The sequence below is a fragment of the Mercenaria mercenaria genome, unplaced genomic scaffold (assembly GCF_021730395.1).
Source record: "Mercenaria mercenaria strain notata unplaced genomic scaffold, MADL_Memer_1 contig_2830, whole genome shotgun sequence".
Lineage (NCBI taxonomy): Eukaryota > Metazoa > Mollusca > Bivalvia > Venerida > Veneridae > Mercenaria > Mercenaria mercenaria.
Genome location: NW_026460913.1, coordinates 16,062 through 34,436, shown reverse-complemented (window position 1 = coordinate 34,436; position 18,375 = coordinate 16,062). Strand labels below are relative to the sequence as shown.

Sequence of the window (18,375 nt, the reverse complement as noted above, 5' to 3'; positions counted from 1 at the left end):
AATTAAAAATTTGAATGCCCTATCTCTTTGACTATAGGATTATGGCCCTTGATTTAGATACAAGAATGCATTAAGATAATAAAGGTTGGTGTCTTATGTATCTCAAAATGTACTTGACCCAGTGTCATAAAACATTAAAGGATTGCTACATAGCATGAGAAGTTTGGCACCTGATGTGTTCTTTTGGAGTTTTTTTTTCAACCAGACATGAGTTTTTTAACTTGACTTCGTGAAAAACACGAACAGTGCTTAGAACCTTGTGTTTCAAATGTCTTAAAATATTTCACCTTGAGTCATGAAACAATTACAATTACAATTACAGGAAGTGTAAGCACCGGAGTCCTATAGACACTCAGCTGGTTCTTTTATTCCATTCGTTATTTTCTCTATAACAGTCAACAAATGTGAAAAAAAAATATGCTTGAAATCGGAATCCAAAACAATGTTTTATTTTTTCAATTCTAAGTCTAAATAAATTTCTTTAAGAAAAATTAAATGCTTGTGACAATCTAGTTCAATAAGCTATTTCGGATGACCTGTATGCGCATACATATACATGTATACGGTGCCATTTTGTGTAGACTGGCCATATTTATTTAAATCGACTTACTTTAGAGCGGAAATCTTCTAAGCCATTGGTTACAATATCCTGGGTGCCTTCAAACAGAAATTAATTCTACAAATGCAAACTAAAAACGTGTTTATTAATTGTAAATTTTCAGAATGATTTTGCTTAAGATATTGAGTAGTATAACTTACTATAGATATTTCATTCTCAACCTAAACTTATTCAAATGGTGTTCCCGTTAAGATAGCTTGGGATGAATCCTATACTTTTGACCCTGGTTAAAACACCAAAGTCTTTTACCCATTGAACTAAATTCAAAACTTCTTCCCTATGGGGCCACAATGTTTGTTAATTGCACTTTAGAAAATGACCGTTATGAACGATCTTTAAAGAGTTTAGAGCCATTATTTTAAAAGAACAGATATGTTTTAATATGACAGAAAACAGCACTTTCAGTTCATTTTAAAACAAATATTTTTGTGAAAGCTGCTATTTAAAGGTCAATAAGGTACCAACTGACACTAGAGTTATCTGAAGAAAAAAGAAAATTAAAACAAATGATACGGATAATATAGCTGATGTCAAGAAACATAATTATAATATTTCATAATGCTTTTACATAAGCTCTTGATGATTAGTTATAACTTAGTTAAGGTTCTTCACTATCAACGTATACCTATTCAAGCGGTATTCCTGTAAAATAACTACGGATGAATCTTGTATTTACAACCCTGGCAAAAGCACAAAAACTTATCTTTTTGACTTATTTTTAGACTCCTTCCCGATGTGAAAATGACGTCTGTTGATAGTAATTTAAAAAAAAAACTGCTGTGTACTGTCATTTAAAATTTGAGAGCTATTTCTTTTAAAAGACTGATAAAATGTCACAAGTGTTTTGTCAATACGATGTAGCGCTGCACGTTCAGCTCATCATCCGGTTATAAAATAAAATATATTGTGAAAACTACTATTTAAAGCTTTTTTATGACGCCTACCGACACTTTAATTATCTGAAAGTTAAATTAAAACAACTGCGTCAGATAATATAGTTTATATAAGGAAACCATATAGTATTCACCGTCAGTAGTATCCTCTGTATCAGATTTATGCTCATTAATATTGCCGTCCGCGATACCCTGTAAGTAATAAAAGAAAACAATATTTTGTAAAAAAAAAAAAAAAGCTTTATGTTTCATTCCCACTTACTCCCCCCTTTAGAGAGCGTCTTCTTTTTAAAAATCGCAACAACAAATGTAAATATGAAAAATTATGGCGGTAACAGAGGCGGCCATGTTGAACATTACAACTAGATGGAAATGGATTTCCTTAAACTGTCAACTATAGGATTATTACCCTTGACTTTGTCAAAAGTATATATTAAGAGCATAAATATTGATGTCTAATGGATTTCAAAATGTATATGATTTAGACTCATAAAACATTAGAGGATTATAACACAACATTTAAAGTTGGGCACTTGATGTTCTCTTTCTGATTTTACTCAGCCAGACAAGAGTTATGCAACTTGACTTTATGAAATATACACAAAGTGCTAAGAGGTTTATGTCCCACAGGTCTTAAAGATATTTCACTTCGAGTCACAATACCATGTTCAGTGATAATAAGTGCAGGAACCACTGTCATATAGACATACGCCTAGGTCTCTTTTTTTCTGTCGTTATTTTCATTTAATATAAAAAGAACATATGTTTGAACTCTAAGAAAAATTAAATGAATGTAACGATATGATTTAATATACTTTTTCGAATGGCCTGTAATCATTTACATGTACAGGTATTTAAAACAATATATATGTTAAACGATGCCGTTCTGTGTAGACTTGTTTGACTGTCAATAAGCTTTATCAAATAAATTCGACTTACCTTAGAGTCAAAATCCTCCAAGCGCTTGGTTACAATGTCCTGGATGCCTTCAAATAGAAATAAATTATATTAATGCAAACTTAAAATGTGTTTATTAATTATAAACTTTCAAAATGCTTTTAGTTAAGATGTTGATATAAGTACTAGTAACTTTGTTTCAATTCTTTTCTCTCAACGTTTACCCATTCAAATTGTGTTCCTGCCAAGATAACTAGGGATGAATTCTGTACTTTTGACCCTGACAAAAGCACCAAAACTTTTGACCTTTGGAACTTAATGTAAAACTCCTTCCCAAATTATTATTACCATAATGTTTGTTAATAGCAATTTAAAAAAAAACCGCTTTGAAATATCTATACAAAAATTGAGAGCCATTTCTTTAAAAGTACAGATTAAATGTCACAAGTATTGTTTCAATGTGACATCGCACAGCAAGTTCAGTTCAGCATTCGATTATAAACGGACATATTTTTCAGAAAACTACTATTTAAAGCTTTTTAAGATGCCTACCGACACTATAAATATCTGAAAAAAGACAATTAAAACAACTGCATCAGATAGTATAGTTTATGTAAAGAAATCATATATTAACCATCAATATCCTCTGTATCAGATTTACACTCCTTAGCATTGCCGTTCGAGCCACCCTGTAAAGTAATAAAATAACACAATAAAATATTTCACACGAGGTTTGCTAATATTTTTTAAAAAGCATTATGCTCCATTTCCACTTACTCTACCTTTAAAATGTGTGTCTTTTCTAAGGGTCTAAACAATAAATGGAAATTTAAAAAAATATATGGCGACAACATAGGCGGTCAAGTGGAAATTTGGTGATTTTTACGCTTTTGCAACTAAGAAATGGAATTGATGAGACTTCATATTATTAACTATTAAATGAAATAAAAAGTTTTCCTGGGCTAAAAAATGTAATTAAAGGTTTCCTATACCTTGGGATATAGGATTATGGCCATTGACTAAGCAAGACAAGAGCTATGGAACTTGACTAAGCGCTAAATACTGATCAATATAAAGTGATAAGAAGTGTAAGCCCATGATACCTATGGACACACATTTAGTTCTTTCTTTTTTCGTTATTTTTATTACAACAGTCAAGAAATATGAAAAATAAATATGTTTGAAATATATTTCTCTAAGAAAAATGAAATGAATGTACTGATTTGATTCAAAATCTATTTCTGATGACATGTGCGTATAAACATTATAGGCATGTAAAAACAGTAAATAGGTTAAACTGAATGATGCCGTTTTATACAGACTGGTTGGACCTTCAATAAGCAATATTAATATTAATTTAAATAGACTTACCTTAGAGGGAAAATCTTCCAAGCCCTTGGTTACAATGTTCCGGATGCCTTCAAATAGAAATAAATTCTATAAATGCAAACTTAAAATATGTTTATTTATTATAAACATTCAAAATGCTTTTACATCAGATATGAGTAGTAGTATCTTAGTTTACATTCTTCACTATCAACGTATACTCCTATTCAAACGGTATTCCAGTAAGATAACTACGGAATCCTTGATTTATCACCCTTGCAAAAGCATCAAAACTTTTTACCCTTTGATCTTTTATGAAAACTTCTATTTAAAGCTCTTTAAGATTCTTACCGACACTCAAATAATCTGAAAAAGGAAAATTAAAACAACTGCGTTAGATAATAAAGTTTATGTTAAGAAACTTTATAGTATTCACCGTAAATATCCTCTTTATCAGATTCACACTCATTACTATTGCCGTCCGTGTCACCCTGTAAAGTAATAAAAGAATACAATAAGATATTTCATACGAGGCTGTGTTTTAGTGCTCTGTACTTCCGAGACATCTAACCCTTTTACTTATTATCTTTGCTAATATTTTGTTTAAAGCTTTATGTTCCATTTCCACTTACTCTCTCTTTGAAGGATGTCTCTTTTTAAGAATCGTATTAAAAAATGGAAATTTGAAAACATTATTGCGGCAACATAGGCGGTCATGTTAAAATTTTGTTGATTCCTTTCGCTTTTAAATAAGAAATGGATTTTATGAAACTGTCAAATGAAATGAAAAGTTTGCTTGAGCTAAAAAATGAAGAAATCTTTTGGACTATAGGATTATGGCTTTTGTCTTGGTCAAAAGTATGAATTGCGGGCATAAAGGTTGGTGTCTAATGAATCTCAAACTTTATTTGACCTAGAGTCATAAAACATCAAAGGATTGTTACATAGCGTGTCACGTTGAGCACTTGATATTCCCTTTGGAATTTTACTAAGCCTGACAAGAGCTTTGCAACTTGACTTAGTGGATATACACATAAAATGCTTACACGTTTGTGTTCCTAATGTCTTTAAAATATTTTACCAATAGTCATGAAACCATGTACAGTGATAAAACGTGCGGGAACCAGTATCCTGTGGACACACATCTTGTTCTTATTTTTTCTCTCGTTATCTTCAATATAACAGTCAACTTATACATAAAAAGTAAATATGTTTTAATGATATTTCTCTAAGAAAAATGTAATGAATATATCTATTTCTGATGACCTGTATGTATATACATGCAAAGGCATGTCATAACAGTACCTTCGTTAAACGGTGCCGCTTTTTGTAGACTGATGTCAATAAGCCATTCTTCTTTTAATCGACTTACCTTAGCGTCAAAATCTTCAAAACCTTTAGATACAATGTCCTGGTTGCCTTCGAATACAAATAATTTCTATAAATACAAACTTAAAATGTGTTAATTAATTATAAACTTTCAAATGCTTCAACTTAAGATTGTAATAAGTACTTAAGATAGTAATAACTTTGTTTAGACTCTTCTCTCTCAACCTGCACCTATCGAAATGGTGTTCCAGTAAGAAAAATTTAACCTAGGCAAAAAGACCAAACCTTTCAACCCATTTGAACTTAATTCAAAGCCAATTTCCTATGTGACCAAATAATCAGTTAAGTAATTTAAAAATAGCTAGTGTGAATTATTCTTAAAAAAATTAAGAGACATTTCTTTAGAAATACAGGTTGAATGTCACAAGTATTGTTTCAATACGACATCGCACAACAAGGTCAATTCAGCCTCTGGTTATATAAACAAAATAGCTATGTGAAAACTATAATCTAAAGCACCTTAAGATGCCTACCGACACTAAAATTATCTGAAAAAGGAAAATAAAAACAGATGCGTCAGATAATATAGCTCATGTAAAATAACTATATAGTATTCACCGTCAATATCCTTTGTATCAGATGTACGCTCATTAATATTGCCGTCCGCGTCACTCTGTAAAGTAATAAAAGAACATATTAAAATATTTCATTCGAGGCTTGCAAAATGTTTCGTTAAAAGTTTTATGTTCCATTTCCAATTACTCCCCTTTCAAAGTGTGTCTCTTGTCTAAGGATACTGCCAAAACAATTGGAGAAGTGTGTGTGTGTGCATGCATTCTCACCACAAGCTGTTTCGAAAATGTTTTGAGTAGTTGTTATTTACTTTGGAGCATTAACTATTGATTTCACGTGATTCTTCTCGTACATTAACTACTATACACCTGTTTTTAACTTGTAGATGCTTTTTGAAAATTAAGATGGTATATCTTTCATAATTATCTTTAGATGAACAATGTGAACAGAGAGTTTCTCGCTCCACTCACTCGCTGGTAACACACAATTTTACATATGAACACTCCTTGCAAAGCGTAAACGTAATACGGTCTTGCAATGGATAATTCAAAAGGAAATGACGTCAATGTGATCAAACAACGATGACATTCCGCACATTTCATGGAAATTTAATGACGCTGATTGAAAATATATTAATTTAGATCTTTTTAAATTTTCAATGCTAGACTAGCGCTAATGCATGTTCGTTTTTCCTATGTATGCTTGTAAGGATCTGCAAAATCCCTCGAGATGCGTTGGTACCTTCGCCCTACCATACTCGGGCACCAACCAGTGCTTTGGGATTCTTCAGATATTGTAATGTAATGAAACACATTATCCTTATAGATCATTCGTCATTGCATTTATGCATATAATAAACAACTCATTAACTCTCAGACTGTCAGTAGGTCATCTCTGTGGCCAAGCAAGTTTACCTACAATTAACTATCAGAAGGTCACTTTTTGCCCGAAACCTCCTTCTCTTTATTATATACAGGCGCGTAACTGGGGTATTTTTATAATACGCAGAGCATCCTTTCCTTGATTACGTTTCTAATGTGAGAACGGCAAATGGGGCGCCGCGTATTTGAAGCACAAACATTGCATGAAAACCATATTCTTTCCAAATTTTTTTCATATAAAATATGTTATTTTACTAGGTATGCGCATAATATTCTACGTGCAATCTATGGTTCAGTGATCCATGTTATTTGTGTGTATGTATTCAAAACAGATGTTGCTAGAAACACACTTTCAAAATATCATTTAGGTATGTTTATAAGTATATATACGATAGTTGTTAAAAGAAATTTTGTCACAATTCCAAACTGTATACTAGTCAGCAAAGACATGATAAGTTTAATTATACTGCTACAAATGTATCAAGTCTTAAACTGATATCTTGCATAGGGAAATCATTCCGGCAAAGGACAGCGACATCTTCTTTATTTCAACTCTCTTAGCTATTTTTTAATTTAAACTATATTCTGCAAAATTTTTCTTACATAATTTCGAATTATTTCGCAATCTTACGCATCACGTTTCAAGCATCAACTTTTCCAGCGATTTGTGAAGCGCGAGATAACGATGGAAAAGCTTTTGAAATGTTAGCAGTTTGATGCTTTGCCAACATGAGCTCGCGCTGAGATCACTTCGCGTATTGCCTGCACATATGAGCGAAGCGTGAAGCCCGACGGCATGATGGCGAAGCGGAAATTACGAAAGATTCTCGATTTCGCGCTTTGTCATCGTGATCTCGCGCTTCGCCATCATGATTTCATGCTTTGTTATGGTGATCAAGCGCTTCGCGTATTCCTTGCCCATGATGGAAAAGCGAAAAACGCGAAATCGCGATGGTGAAGCGCAAGATCACAATTGCGAAGTGTGAAATTACGAAAATTTTGCGATTTCCTTCTCCACTACCGTGATCTCATTGCTGAGCCATCCTGATTTTGCGCTTCGAACTTCATGCATCGCATTCTCTAGGAAGCACGAGGTCACGATGGCAAAGCGCTTCGCTTATCACTTGCACACGTAAGTGAAGCGTGAAGCGCAAAATAACGATGCCAAAGTGCATTATTAAGAAATTTTCGTGATTCTGCGCTCTAGATCTCGTGCTCCGCCGTCATGATTTCACGTGTCGCCTGTGCATGATAGAGAAGCGTAAAATCCAAAATTATGATAACAAAGCACTAGATCACAATGGCGAAGCGCGAAATTACGAGAAAAAAATAATCTTGCACTTCGTCATTGTGATTTCGTGCTTCACCATCTCACGCTAGTGAAATTAATTAACTACCAGTAAGTTAACTCTTAAATATTACGAACACAGTTATAACGAATTTTTATTTATAGGAACAATTTAAAATGTCCCTATTTTAGCCTTTTTGATCTATGGAAAATAAAATGGCTATAGCAAACATGCTTATAGAAAGTATCGGATGTTAGGAATACATTTATGACAAGCCAATTGTCCAATAATTACGTGAACCCCGGTTCACGGTCGAAAAACTAGGATTAACGATCGATAAACTAAGGTTTGAGAACCTAAAACTAGGTTTTTCAAATACTAACCTATATTTTCGAGCGAAAACATAAGATACCGGGCGTAATCCATAGTTTACGCTCGTGAACCCCGTTCGATAAACTAGGTTTCTCGATTGAACTATGAATCTCGGTCGTTATCCTAAGTTTACGAGCGTGAACCTATATTTACAAGCGTAAACCCGATTTCTAGTGCGTGAACCATGATTTACGAACGTGAACCTATGTTAACGACCGTAACCTTGGGTTTATGACCGTGAACATGGATTTACGACCGTAAATATAGGTTCACGCTCGTGAACATAGGACAACGACCGAAATTCATCGTAAACCAATTATCCAATAATTACGTTCTTGATCGAAAAACTAGGATTATCAAATATCAACCTATAGTTACGAGCGAAAACACAGGATAACGGTCTTAAACCATAGTTTACATTCTTTAACCCATATTTACGTTCGATATACTAGGGTTCTCGATTGAACAATAGATTTCGGTCGTTATTCTAAGTTTACGAGCGTGAACCTAGGTTTACGGGCGTGAACCTGAGTCCACGAGCTTAAACCATAGTTTACGAAGGTGATCTAGGTTTACGACCGAAAATCATAGTTTTGTTCGAGAAATCTAGTTTCACGCTTGTAAACACAGGTTCACGCCCGTAAATCTACGTTCACGCACGTAAATATAGGTTTACGGCCAAAATTGATAGTTGATTTGATAATCCTAGTATATCAATCGTAAACCATGGGTTTACGAACGTGAACCTATGTTTACGAGCGTGAACTAAGGTTTACGATGTTATCCTATGTTTTCGCTCGAAAAAATAGGTTAGTATTCGAAAAACCTAGTTTTACGTTCGAAAAGCCTGGTTTATCAAACGTAAACCTAAGTTCACGCTCGTATACCCAAGTACACGTTCGTAAACATAGGTTTACGCTGGAAAATATAGGTTCACGTCCGTAAACTATGGTTCACGGTCGTAAACATAGATTCATTGCCGTAAACCAATGTTCACGCCCGATTTTCATTGTTGATTCTAAACTCCTAATATGTCGACCGTAAACCATGGTTCACCTTTGATAAACTAGGTCTCTCGATTGAACTATGAGTTTCGGTCGTTATCCTATGTTTACGATCGTTATCCTATGTTTACGCTCGTTAACCCCGGCCCTCGCCCGTAAGCCATAGTTTACGAACGTGAACCTATGTTTACGACTGTGAACTTGGGTTTACAATCATTCGTCTACAGTTACGAGCGTTATCCTATGTTTTCGCTCGAAAATATAGGTTAGTATTCGAAAAACCTGGTTTTACGTTCGAAAAAACTGTTAAATCGATCGTTAATCCTAGCTTTTCGACCATGAACTAGGGTTCACGTAATAATTGGACAATTGGCGTGCCATATACATTTCCATGTCCTAGTGTTAAATTTACATTTAAATAACACATATTAGGCTATAGCTAACCTGAAAAATCATTTTTAGAAGTTTGAAACAAGGCTTTAACGTTAGCATTTGGTAGACGTTGTACAATATTGAATCATAAAAAGAAATATTAAAAACATAGCGTGATTGTTGATAAATCTCAATGAAATCTTATACAAGTGTTACATTGAAATCATAATTTGATAATCTATTATCTAAAATCTATATTGTTTAAGGTCTTCTGAAATGTAATAAATATAATTTAGTCAGGCCATATTATATGTTATCACCAATTATAAAGAAATTATTATTTAACTCACTGTAAATTTGTTGTCAAATACTGTAATATCGTATGACTAGTACCGGTGTCATATCTGGGCAATACGCGTAGAATTTAATAAAGTGCAATCATTTGATTTCTATTGGATTTGATTTTCTTCAACATTGCTACCATGGAGTAATTGATAATAGATAGATAGATAACTTTATTACTTTCAGATAGGCTACAAAACCCATGATGACATAAAATTTCAAAATACAAGATATAGCAAAACAGTGGCGAACATCACACTATGCGAAATTTTTTTAATAAGAATTAAAAAAATTCTGTTCCGGAGAAGGTCAGAAATAGCTATGAGAAAAATTCTGTCCTCTAACCATTTACCTACTGAAAATAATGCAAAAAAAAAAAAGCAAACATAAAACACTTACTGTAAATTGTTAAATAATTGGGACTCGTGGCAGTAACTACTCCAAAAGTGTTTGTTTTAACTGACCTTCACTATCATTTTAGTTTGCGTGAAAAAAAAAGATACTCTTAGATATTTCTGACATTATCAAAATACCGACAGTGTAAAGAGTGCAAAATTGTTATCGGTATATAATAGACACATTTACATACATGAAAACAATAACAAACACATATTACACCTATCTATACAGAAATACATGTGGCACATATAAATATATAATTAAAGATTACGAAGAAAAAATTACACTCACAATTTTGCATATACATACATATAATTATGTAACACATATAATATAATAACAAAGATGATATGTGGCTAAAAAAAGCAGAACAAAACTAAACAGTTAACCTTTAACGAAAGGAGACAAAGGACAAAGGATAACTGAATGAGTTTCATTCCGACGAGATAGTACAAAAATCAAGGGTTTTTTATTTATTTATTTTATTTTATATATAATTATTATATTTTCTTTTTGTTTTTAGAAATTTTGGTAGCTCTTACCGAAAACCGAAAGCGCAAGAGTTCTTTTTAAATTGCACACAATCGATGCTTAAAACAAATTCGTTCCTAAATATCAAGTTATAATGAAGATAAAAGCAAAATGTTTTGAAAATATAATGTCCTACAAAATTGTTTTTCTGATTTCAAATGCATTATGTATGAATTTTCCTAAATTTCGTACTATATTTTGATTTTCTGAATTTAAAAGTTTTTCGAATTTGAACATATTCGGTCTGTGCCAGTATCTTTTTGGTATGAATTGTTTTCTTAAGTCCTTAAATATTTGACACTCTAATACAAAGTGATACTCGTCTTCAAGTGTTTAACAACCAATACATTTTCTATCATTTACAGGAATACTAACTGGTCTAACCCATCTTCCTGCCTCAATCTGTAACCTATAAGAGGAAACTCGTAAACGCGTAATTGACTTTATTAGTATTGAAACAACTAAGATACGGCTGAAATCTAATCGACGAAATGAGTCTGTACAATAAAGCTCTACTTGAATTATTTAGTCTTGAATTCCAATTTTGAATAAACTGGTCACTTAGCCGTTGTTTAACTAAACATAAGAACAGATCTGAATTGCCCACGCCTTGAAATATCCAAGCATCAACAAAACCTAAAGAACACAGTAAATCTTTAATTAAAGAACACCAATTACGTACATTGTTTTGTTCAAGATCATCCTTTAACAAGTTATATGTCATAAACACATACTTATTGTAATCAAGTTGTAGTATTTTAACCAGTATTTTATAACATTATACATATGAACTGTTCTAAAAGAGACACGACCTAATTCACCATATATAAAATCATTTTGTGTACACTTTTGAACCCTAAAAGTTTCTTACAAAATTGCATGTGTACTCTTTCAACTGACGGATCGTTAACAAAACCACATACTTCACTACAATAAAACAATATGGGTGATACAAGCTTATAGGTCCAACAGGTCCAACTGGTGTTTTGGCGGTATGTAGGTAAATTTATGTAAATATTTATTTAACTTAAATATAGCTTTTTGTGCTTGACCAGAAAGCGTATTTTGCGCTGTGCTAAGTTAACCACCAGAGGTAAATGTAATCCCCAAATAACAAAATTTGTTAACAATTTCTATAGGCTGGCCATCATATAAAAACTCCGTATTTCTAGAAATAATTCCACCTTTTCTAAAAATCATTACTTTTGTCTTATCAACATTTACTTTAAGTTTCCAAGTCTCACAATAATTATGTAATATGTTAATATTATTTTGTAATTCCTCTGCTGAATTAGCAAATACCACTATATCATCTGCACAAAGCAATAAAAATACCTTAAACATACTAACATCTATACCACTAGCATCACTATTTATAAATACATCTTCTAAGTCGTTAATGAACATGGAAAAAAAAAGGGAGATAAACACTCCCCTTGTCTGACGCCTAGCATACAACTATATTCTTCACTTAACTTATTACAATGTTTAACTCTAGATTTTACTGATGTATAAATAGATTTAACTATGTCTAAAATTTTACCTCTTAAACCTAATTGTATTAATTTGTACCATTAGTTTTCCCTTACGACATAATCAAAGGCCTTAGTGTAGTAAACAAATAATGTGTAGAGTGTACTCATTTTAGACCTGAAACCCGCTTGAGCTTCGATATAAACGTTGTAATTTTCCGAACAAGCTTTCAATCTGTTATTCATTAATCGAGTAAAAAGTTTTCCGTTACAGCTTAGCAGAGTAATACCACGGTAATTTTCTACATTATTTATGCTCCCTTTTTTATGTAAGGGTATAACATACCCTTCTGACCATCGTTCTGGAAAGTATCCAAGTTTAAATATCTTGTTAAACAAAGAATACAAAACAGGTACTAGAATATGTTTGCCATGCATAAAAAGTTCATTGTTAATTAAATCTGGTCCGCCACTTCTATTAGTTTTCAATTCTTTAATTGCCACATGTATCTCATCTATGGAAATTTGACGATTCAGTTCCTGAAACATTACCTTGAACTCATTTTTTTCATAGCGATTTACAAACTGGATAATGTCTTCATCTGGACAGAAAATTCTATCATTTGGATCATTTACAATTTTGAAATACTGCTCAAAAGCCGACAATGGTATATTTGATTGTTTTATGGTAGACTCCTTTAACATGTTCCAGTATAGACGTGCATTTTTGTATCGAGCTTTCAGCAACTGATTTGTTTTTTCTTTATCAAAATTAAATCTACATTTTCTTAACAATGTTTTGTATTCGGATAATGCATAGCACTCTTCGTTATACCACGGCTGATTAAATTCAAAAGTTTGTGTCGATGATTCGTTACCTACTTTTATCATTTTAATAAAAGGAGAAGCTACATCACTAAAAATAGATTCAAAATGTTGTATACAGTTGTCAATATCTGACGGTGAAGAGCTAGATGATATATCGTTCGATAAAACATTAAATAGTTCTTAATTTTCAGCATTTGACAGTGACTCAATATATTGATCTTTCAACCCAGATTTCAATACATACTTAAAATCAGGACACATGTATTCACATTGTGTAGTGCACGGGTTGCACTCGCACTCTGTACTTTCAAACGAAAAGGTCACTGCCAATAAGCAATGGTCTGATAATTAATTCGGGCAATCAATCTTAAAATCATGAATACTGTCGAACAAAGTAGGTTTACATAAAAAATAGTCTATCACACTACATCCCCTATTATTTACAAAAGTATATTTCCCCATATTTAAATCTTCTCCCTTTCGGCCATTTACAATCATGTATCCTTTTTGTCTACAAAAATCGGGTAATAATCATCGACCACAAAGTCTGGTAGTGTAGAAGTGCGGGCATTAAAATCGCCAAAAATCCAGGAATAACATTGGTCATTTGAGATATATTCTACATGTATAACAGAATCAACCAATCTATCAAACACATTATTTTCAACAACAGACTGTCTACTGCTATTATCCGGTATAACATAGCAAAGACCAATAAAAACATCCCTATCTAACGACAATTTTATCCCAGGTATTTTTTCCCAAATAATGTCATCCTGCGAAGTAAATACCAAAGTTTCGTCTGATACGAAATCATTTTTAATATATATCATAACACCACCTGAATTTCGTTTCGCACTGCTTTTTACATCAGTTCTATGAAGGACATAATGTTCAAAACCGTCAACATGTAAATCAGAGTATGCATCTGTCCATGTTTCTGTAAACAAAATGATATCGTTTTTAAGAAAAGTATCTTTAAGAAAATCTGTGTTCAGTTTATTTGTACGTTGAGTCTGCAAACCATTGATGTTCATATACGCACAACGTACACAGACCTTCTCCGTAATGTCCTACCTATTAACATCGCGTCCACGATCTGGTATTTCCCGATTTCTATTTATAGAAGCCGGGGAAAGCCTGTTTATGTTGGATGAAACGCTTCTCCTGTAAGGACTCGATGACTGGTTGCGTCGCATAGAGCGACTTCTAGCACGTGAAACGTGTGTAAAGTGTGTTGTAGTGTTACAGTCAATAGATTTTGGTATAGTCTGATCATTTGGTGAATTTGCAGTGTTTGATTCATTGTGCGGATTATATGTTTGTGTTTCATTCAGGATAGTGGACGTATCTCTTATCTCCAAAAGTTATTCTTCCTGATTGCACTTCTTGGTCGTTATGTGACAGAACATGTGTTGTTATAGTCCGTTTTATTTGACCTGGCGGGGCGGAGTTAATCTCTGACATATGCAAATAATGGTAATGTCAAACAAGAGAGCCATGATGGCCCTATATCGCTCACCTGTTATCATTGCACTTAAGGACCAAGAAGGTCCTTAGAAAAAATATCTAAGTCCAAAGGACAGGAACAACAAAGGGAAGAAATTAAACCTAAAAGAAAAAAAACTCTTACAAGGTACAGATATGTCAAAATACACCTAAAAATTGGAGGTACCATCCATGTTGTACCACAGAAAAGTGGTCTCGGTTTTTCCCTACGGCTAATAATAAAAAAGTTACTAAAAACAAGCTATTTATATTTACGTAAAAGGGAAGTAATTAAAAAAAAATGTGTGTTGATATTTTACTCTTTATTTCGAATTTTCGGACACTTGTCCTTTTTCAAGAATATGGAAATATTTTTCTGACTAAGTAATATCCATGTAACATTTATATCACAGGAAATGAATAATGTTGACGTCCTGTCACTAAGACAACGTCACGTCATATCCTGTGTAAGACGTGACGTCGTTTCCCGCAAAAAGGGCAAGGTGTCAACATCATACATAACCAGAGAGCAAAACACAATACTAAGTGCAGCAAGATAACTTGTGTAATTCTAAAAACTATGGAGGGTCCTTTCACTTAAATGACAATACATGCATTTCTAGTGTTTCCATACTGACTGCGTATAGACATCCTGTATATTTTAAATTTTAGGGGTTTAAAATGAATTGGACAGTTATCTTGTTGATTTTATTTATTATATATATATTTTTTTTTATTATTATTATTATTATTTATTTATTTATTATTATTATTATTATTTTGTATATCTTGCTGCACTTAGTATTGTGTTTTGCTCTCTGGTTATGTATGATGTTGACACCTTGCCCTTTTTGCGGGAAACGACGTCACGTCTTACACAGGATATGACGTGACGTTGTCTTAGTGACAGGACGTCAACATTATTCATTTCCTGTGATATAAATGTTACATGGATATTACTTAGTCAGAAAAATATTTCCATATTCTTGAAAAAGGACAAGTGTCCGAAAATTCGAAATAAAGAGTAAAATATCAACACAGATTTGTACTATACTTCCCTTCGGAAGATTTACAGACATATTGTAAAAAAAAAAATGATTGTAAGTTAACAAAAGAAGGATCTGCCAAATAAATCTGTTGACATAAATGAAATTTCAGATCAGTATCTTCATTCGTTACGGAGATATACCCATTTTAACTTGAAATAAAGGGAGGTAACTTGACATAAAATCCGTCCATAGTTATCTACCCTCATAGGCTCAGTCCAACTAATGACAATAATGAAATTTCAAATAAGTCCTATAAGTACTTACTGATATAAATCCATTTTGATTACAATCAGGGGAGGTAATCAGATATAAAATAACTCTGGAACCTACGAATGGATCTGATTTGTCATGGAATCCAAGATTTATTGTTGTTGAAGATATTTTGGAAGTTTGTATCAAATAAAACCATAAATGAAGTCTCTATATGGCTGCAAAAGCCAAAATAGCCAATTTTGGACCTTTAAGGGGCCATAACTCTGGAACCCATGAAGGAATCTGGCCAGTTCAAGAAAGGAACCAAGATCTTGTGGTAATACATGTTGTGTGCAAGTTTGGTTAAAATAAAATCATAAATGAAGCTGCTATTGTGCAGACAAGGTCAAAATAGCTAATTTTGGCCCTTTCAGGGGCCATAACTCTGGAACCCATAATGGAATCTGATCAGTTCAAGAAAGGAACCGAGATCTTATGGTGATACAAGTTGTGTGCCAGTTTGGTAAAAATCAAATTATAAATAAAGCTGCCATTGTGCAGACAAGGTCAAAATAGCTAATTTTGGCCCTTTCAGGGGCCATAACTCTGGAACCTGTAATGGGATCTGGCCAGTTCAAGAAAGGAACCGAGATCTTATGGTGATACAAGTTGTGTGCAAGTTTGGTTAAAATAAAATCATAAATGAAACCACTATCGTGCAGACAAGAAATTGTTGATACACGGACGCACGAGACGGACGGACGGACGGACTGACGACGGACGAAGGGTGATCACAAAAGCTCACCTTGTCACTATGTGACAGGTGAGCTAAAAACGAGCAAAATAGGAAGAGCAATATAATTGTTTCATTCCGTAATCTTTGGTAAACCAACGACTTTAATTCAACGCTACATTGGTTACATGTGTTATATACCCTGCACAAAAATGAAGTGGACCGTCGCGAAACCACGCCCCGCCAGGTCAAATAAAATGCACTATACCTCCGTGCTCGGCAAAATATCCTGTCTGAATTCTGTGTCCTGAGATACCGTATTCACATGGGTTGATAACTGCTCAATATTGTTACACTGTACAGTTAATACCGAGTGTATCTCATTATGCACTGCCGGCATCGCGTTTGCTATACACGGTTGACTAGTCGTACCTGTAAACACACCTGTTGAACTGAGCAAATTTGTAAATTCACCCAGTTGTTTTGACTGATCTGGGGTGTAGATTGTCTGGCCGAATCCGGGGGGGGGAGGTCTGACAGGACTAATATTTGTATTTAGCATTGTTTTGTACCTGTGTATTTTCACCTGGGCACATTTGCTGCATGTTTGGACTTGTATTTGTGTCGAACTCGGTATGTCTGTTTATAATATGATCACTGATGAATTCGATTTGTGTGAGACTGTCATAATTTACATAGTAGTTCTAGTATGGGAATTCATCATGAATGACCCGACCATCAGCAATTATCTTAGCCGGATATGCTATACTAACTTTGGATCTTTGGTGCTGTGATCTGTATTCCTTAAATTTTGGTCAGAGTCTAGATCTAGCTGCTTGTATTTCCTCCGGGAAATCTGAATCTATAGAATACCCGGGAAAGTCTCTCAACTTGGTCACTCTGCTCATTATATAGTCTACATCTCCATAGTCCCTAAAATTCACTATAATGGGTCTCTTATTTAAATTCTTACCGGGTTTCTTTGCTCCAAGCCTGTGTGTCCGTGCAATGTAAATTTCTCTCGTATCAATATCCAACTTTGACTCAAGAAAGTCACATATTACAGAAAAACACCTTTCGTTCCTGTTTTCCACAATGCCCCTGAATGCACCATTGTTCCTTCTGGAGCGGGCCTCCAAATCGATTGACTTATACGCCAATGCTCGTGTAAGTTCCGTATGAGCGTTTGATACTTTAACCACTTGCTTAATTTTATGACTTATTTGACCCATAGAGTTCTGAAAAATCACTAAATTCGTGCTGCATGACACTTGTTCATTTCTAATAAACCTTAGTTCATCAAACAAATGTGTTAACTTGTCATCAACTGAGCTTGCAATAAAATCTTGTCTAGCAAATTGCGTAGTCTCATTGTTGTCCATTTCCCGCGCACCAAGACAATGGAAACGATTTTGTATAGGTAATTGAAAAACTGAATTTACATCCATAATGAAACATATAAATCCAATTTTGTTTCACAAGTATACGCATACTATAGTTAAGTTCCTTTAACATTAAAGATTTACAGTCGGTCGGCGAACGATAATAAAAATGGCGCGAAAATGTCAGGCGAGTCTAAGACAAGATAATTTAGGTTGGTTTACTACTATACCGATAAATTAGATAGGCATTCTTATAATACTTGTCAAATAAAAATTAACATTTATTTGAATGGCGAAATAGCTTAGGTGGGTAGACTGCCGGATATTAATGCGAATATTAGCATGAGTTCGAAACTCACAAAAGGTTTATTTTGTAAGGAAATGTTTTTATGTGGCCGTGCTTT

At 33.5% G+C, this 18,375-nt stretch overlaps 1 protein-coding gene across 1 annotated transcript in view; it reads right to left on the bottom strand.

Annotated features, from left to right (window-relative positions):
• LOC123560961 (dentin sialophosphoprotein-like) overlaps positions 1 to 16,989 on the bottom strand; it is a gene marked incomplete at its 3' end in the record, with an annotated part of 42,358 nt that extends 25,369 nt beyond the window's left edge. The window contains exons 1-7 of the mRNA XM_053533512.1: positions 16,858 to 16,989; positions 5,108 to 5,173; positions 4,172 to 4,226; positions 3,781 to 3,827; positions 3,044 to 3,098; positions 2,452 to 2,498; positions 1,633 to 1,704 (exon numbers count right to left, since the gene is read on the bottom strand). Coding sequence (XP_053389487.1) covers positions 1,633 to 1,704; positions 2,452 to 2,498; positions 3,044 to 3,098; positions 3,781 to 3,827; positions 4,172 to 4,226; positions 5,108 to 5,173; positions 16,858 to 16,989 — 474 coding nt within the window. The remainder of the gene's footprint in view (positions 1 to 1,632; positions 1,705 to 2,451; positions 2,499 to 3,043; positions 3,099 to 3,780; positions 3,828 to 4,171; positions 4,227 to 5,107; positions 5,174 to 16,857) is intronic.
• Between the last annotated feature and the right edge of the window lie 1,386 nt (positions 16,990 to 18,375).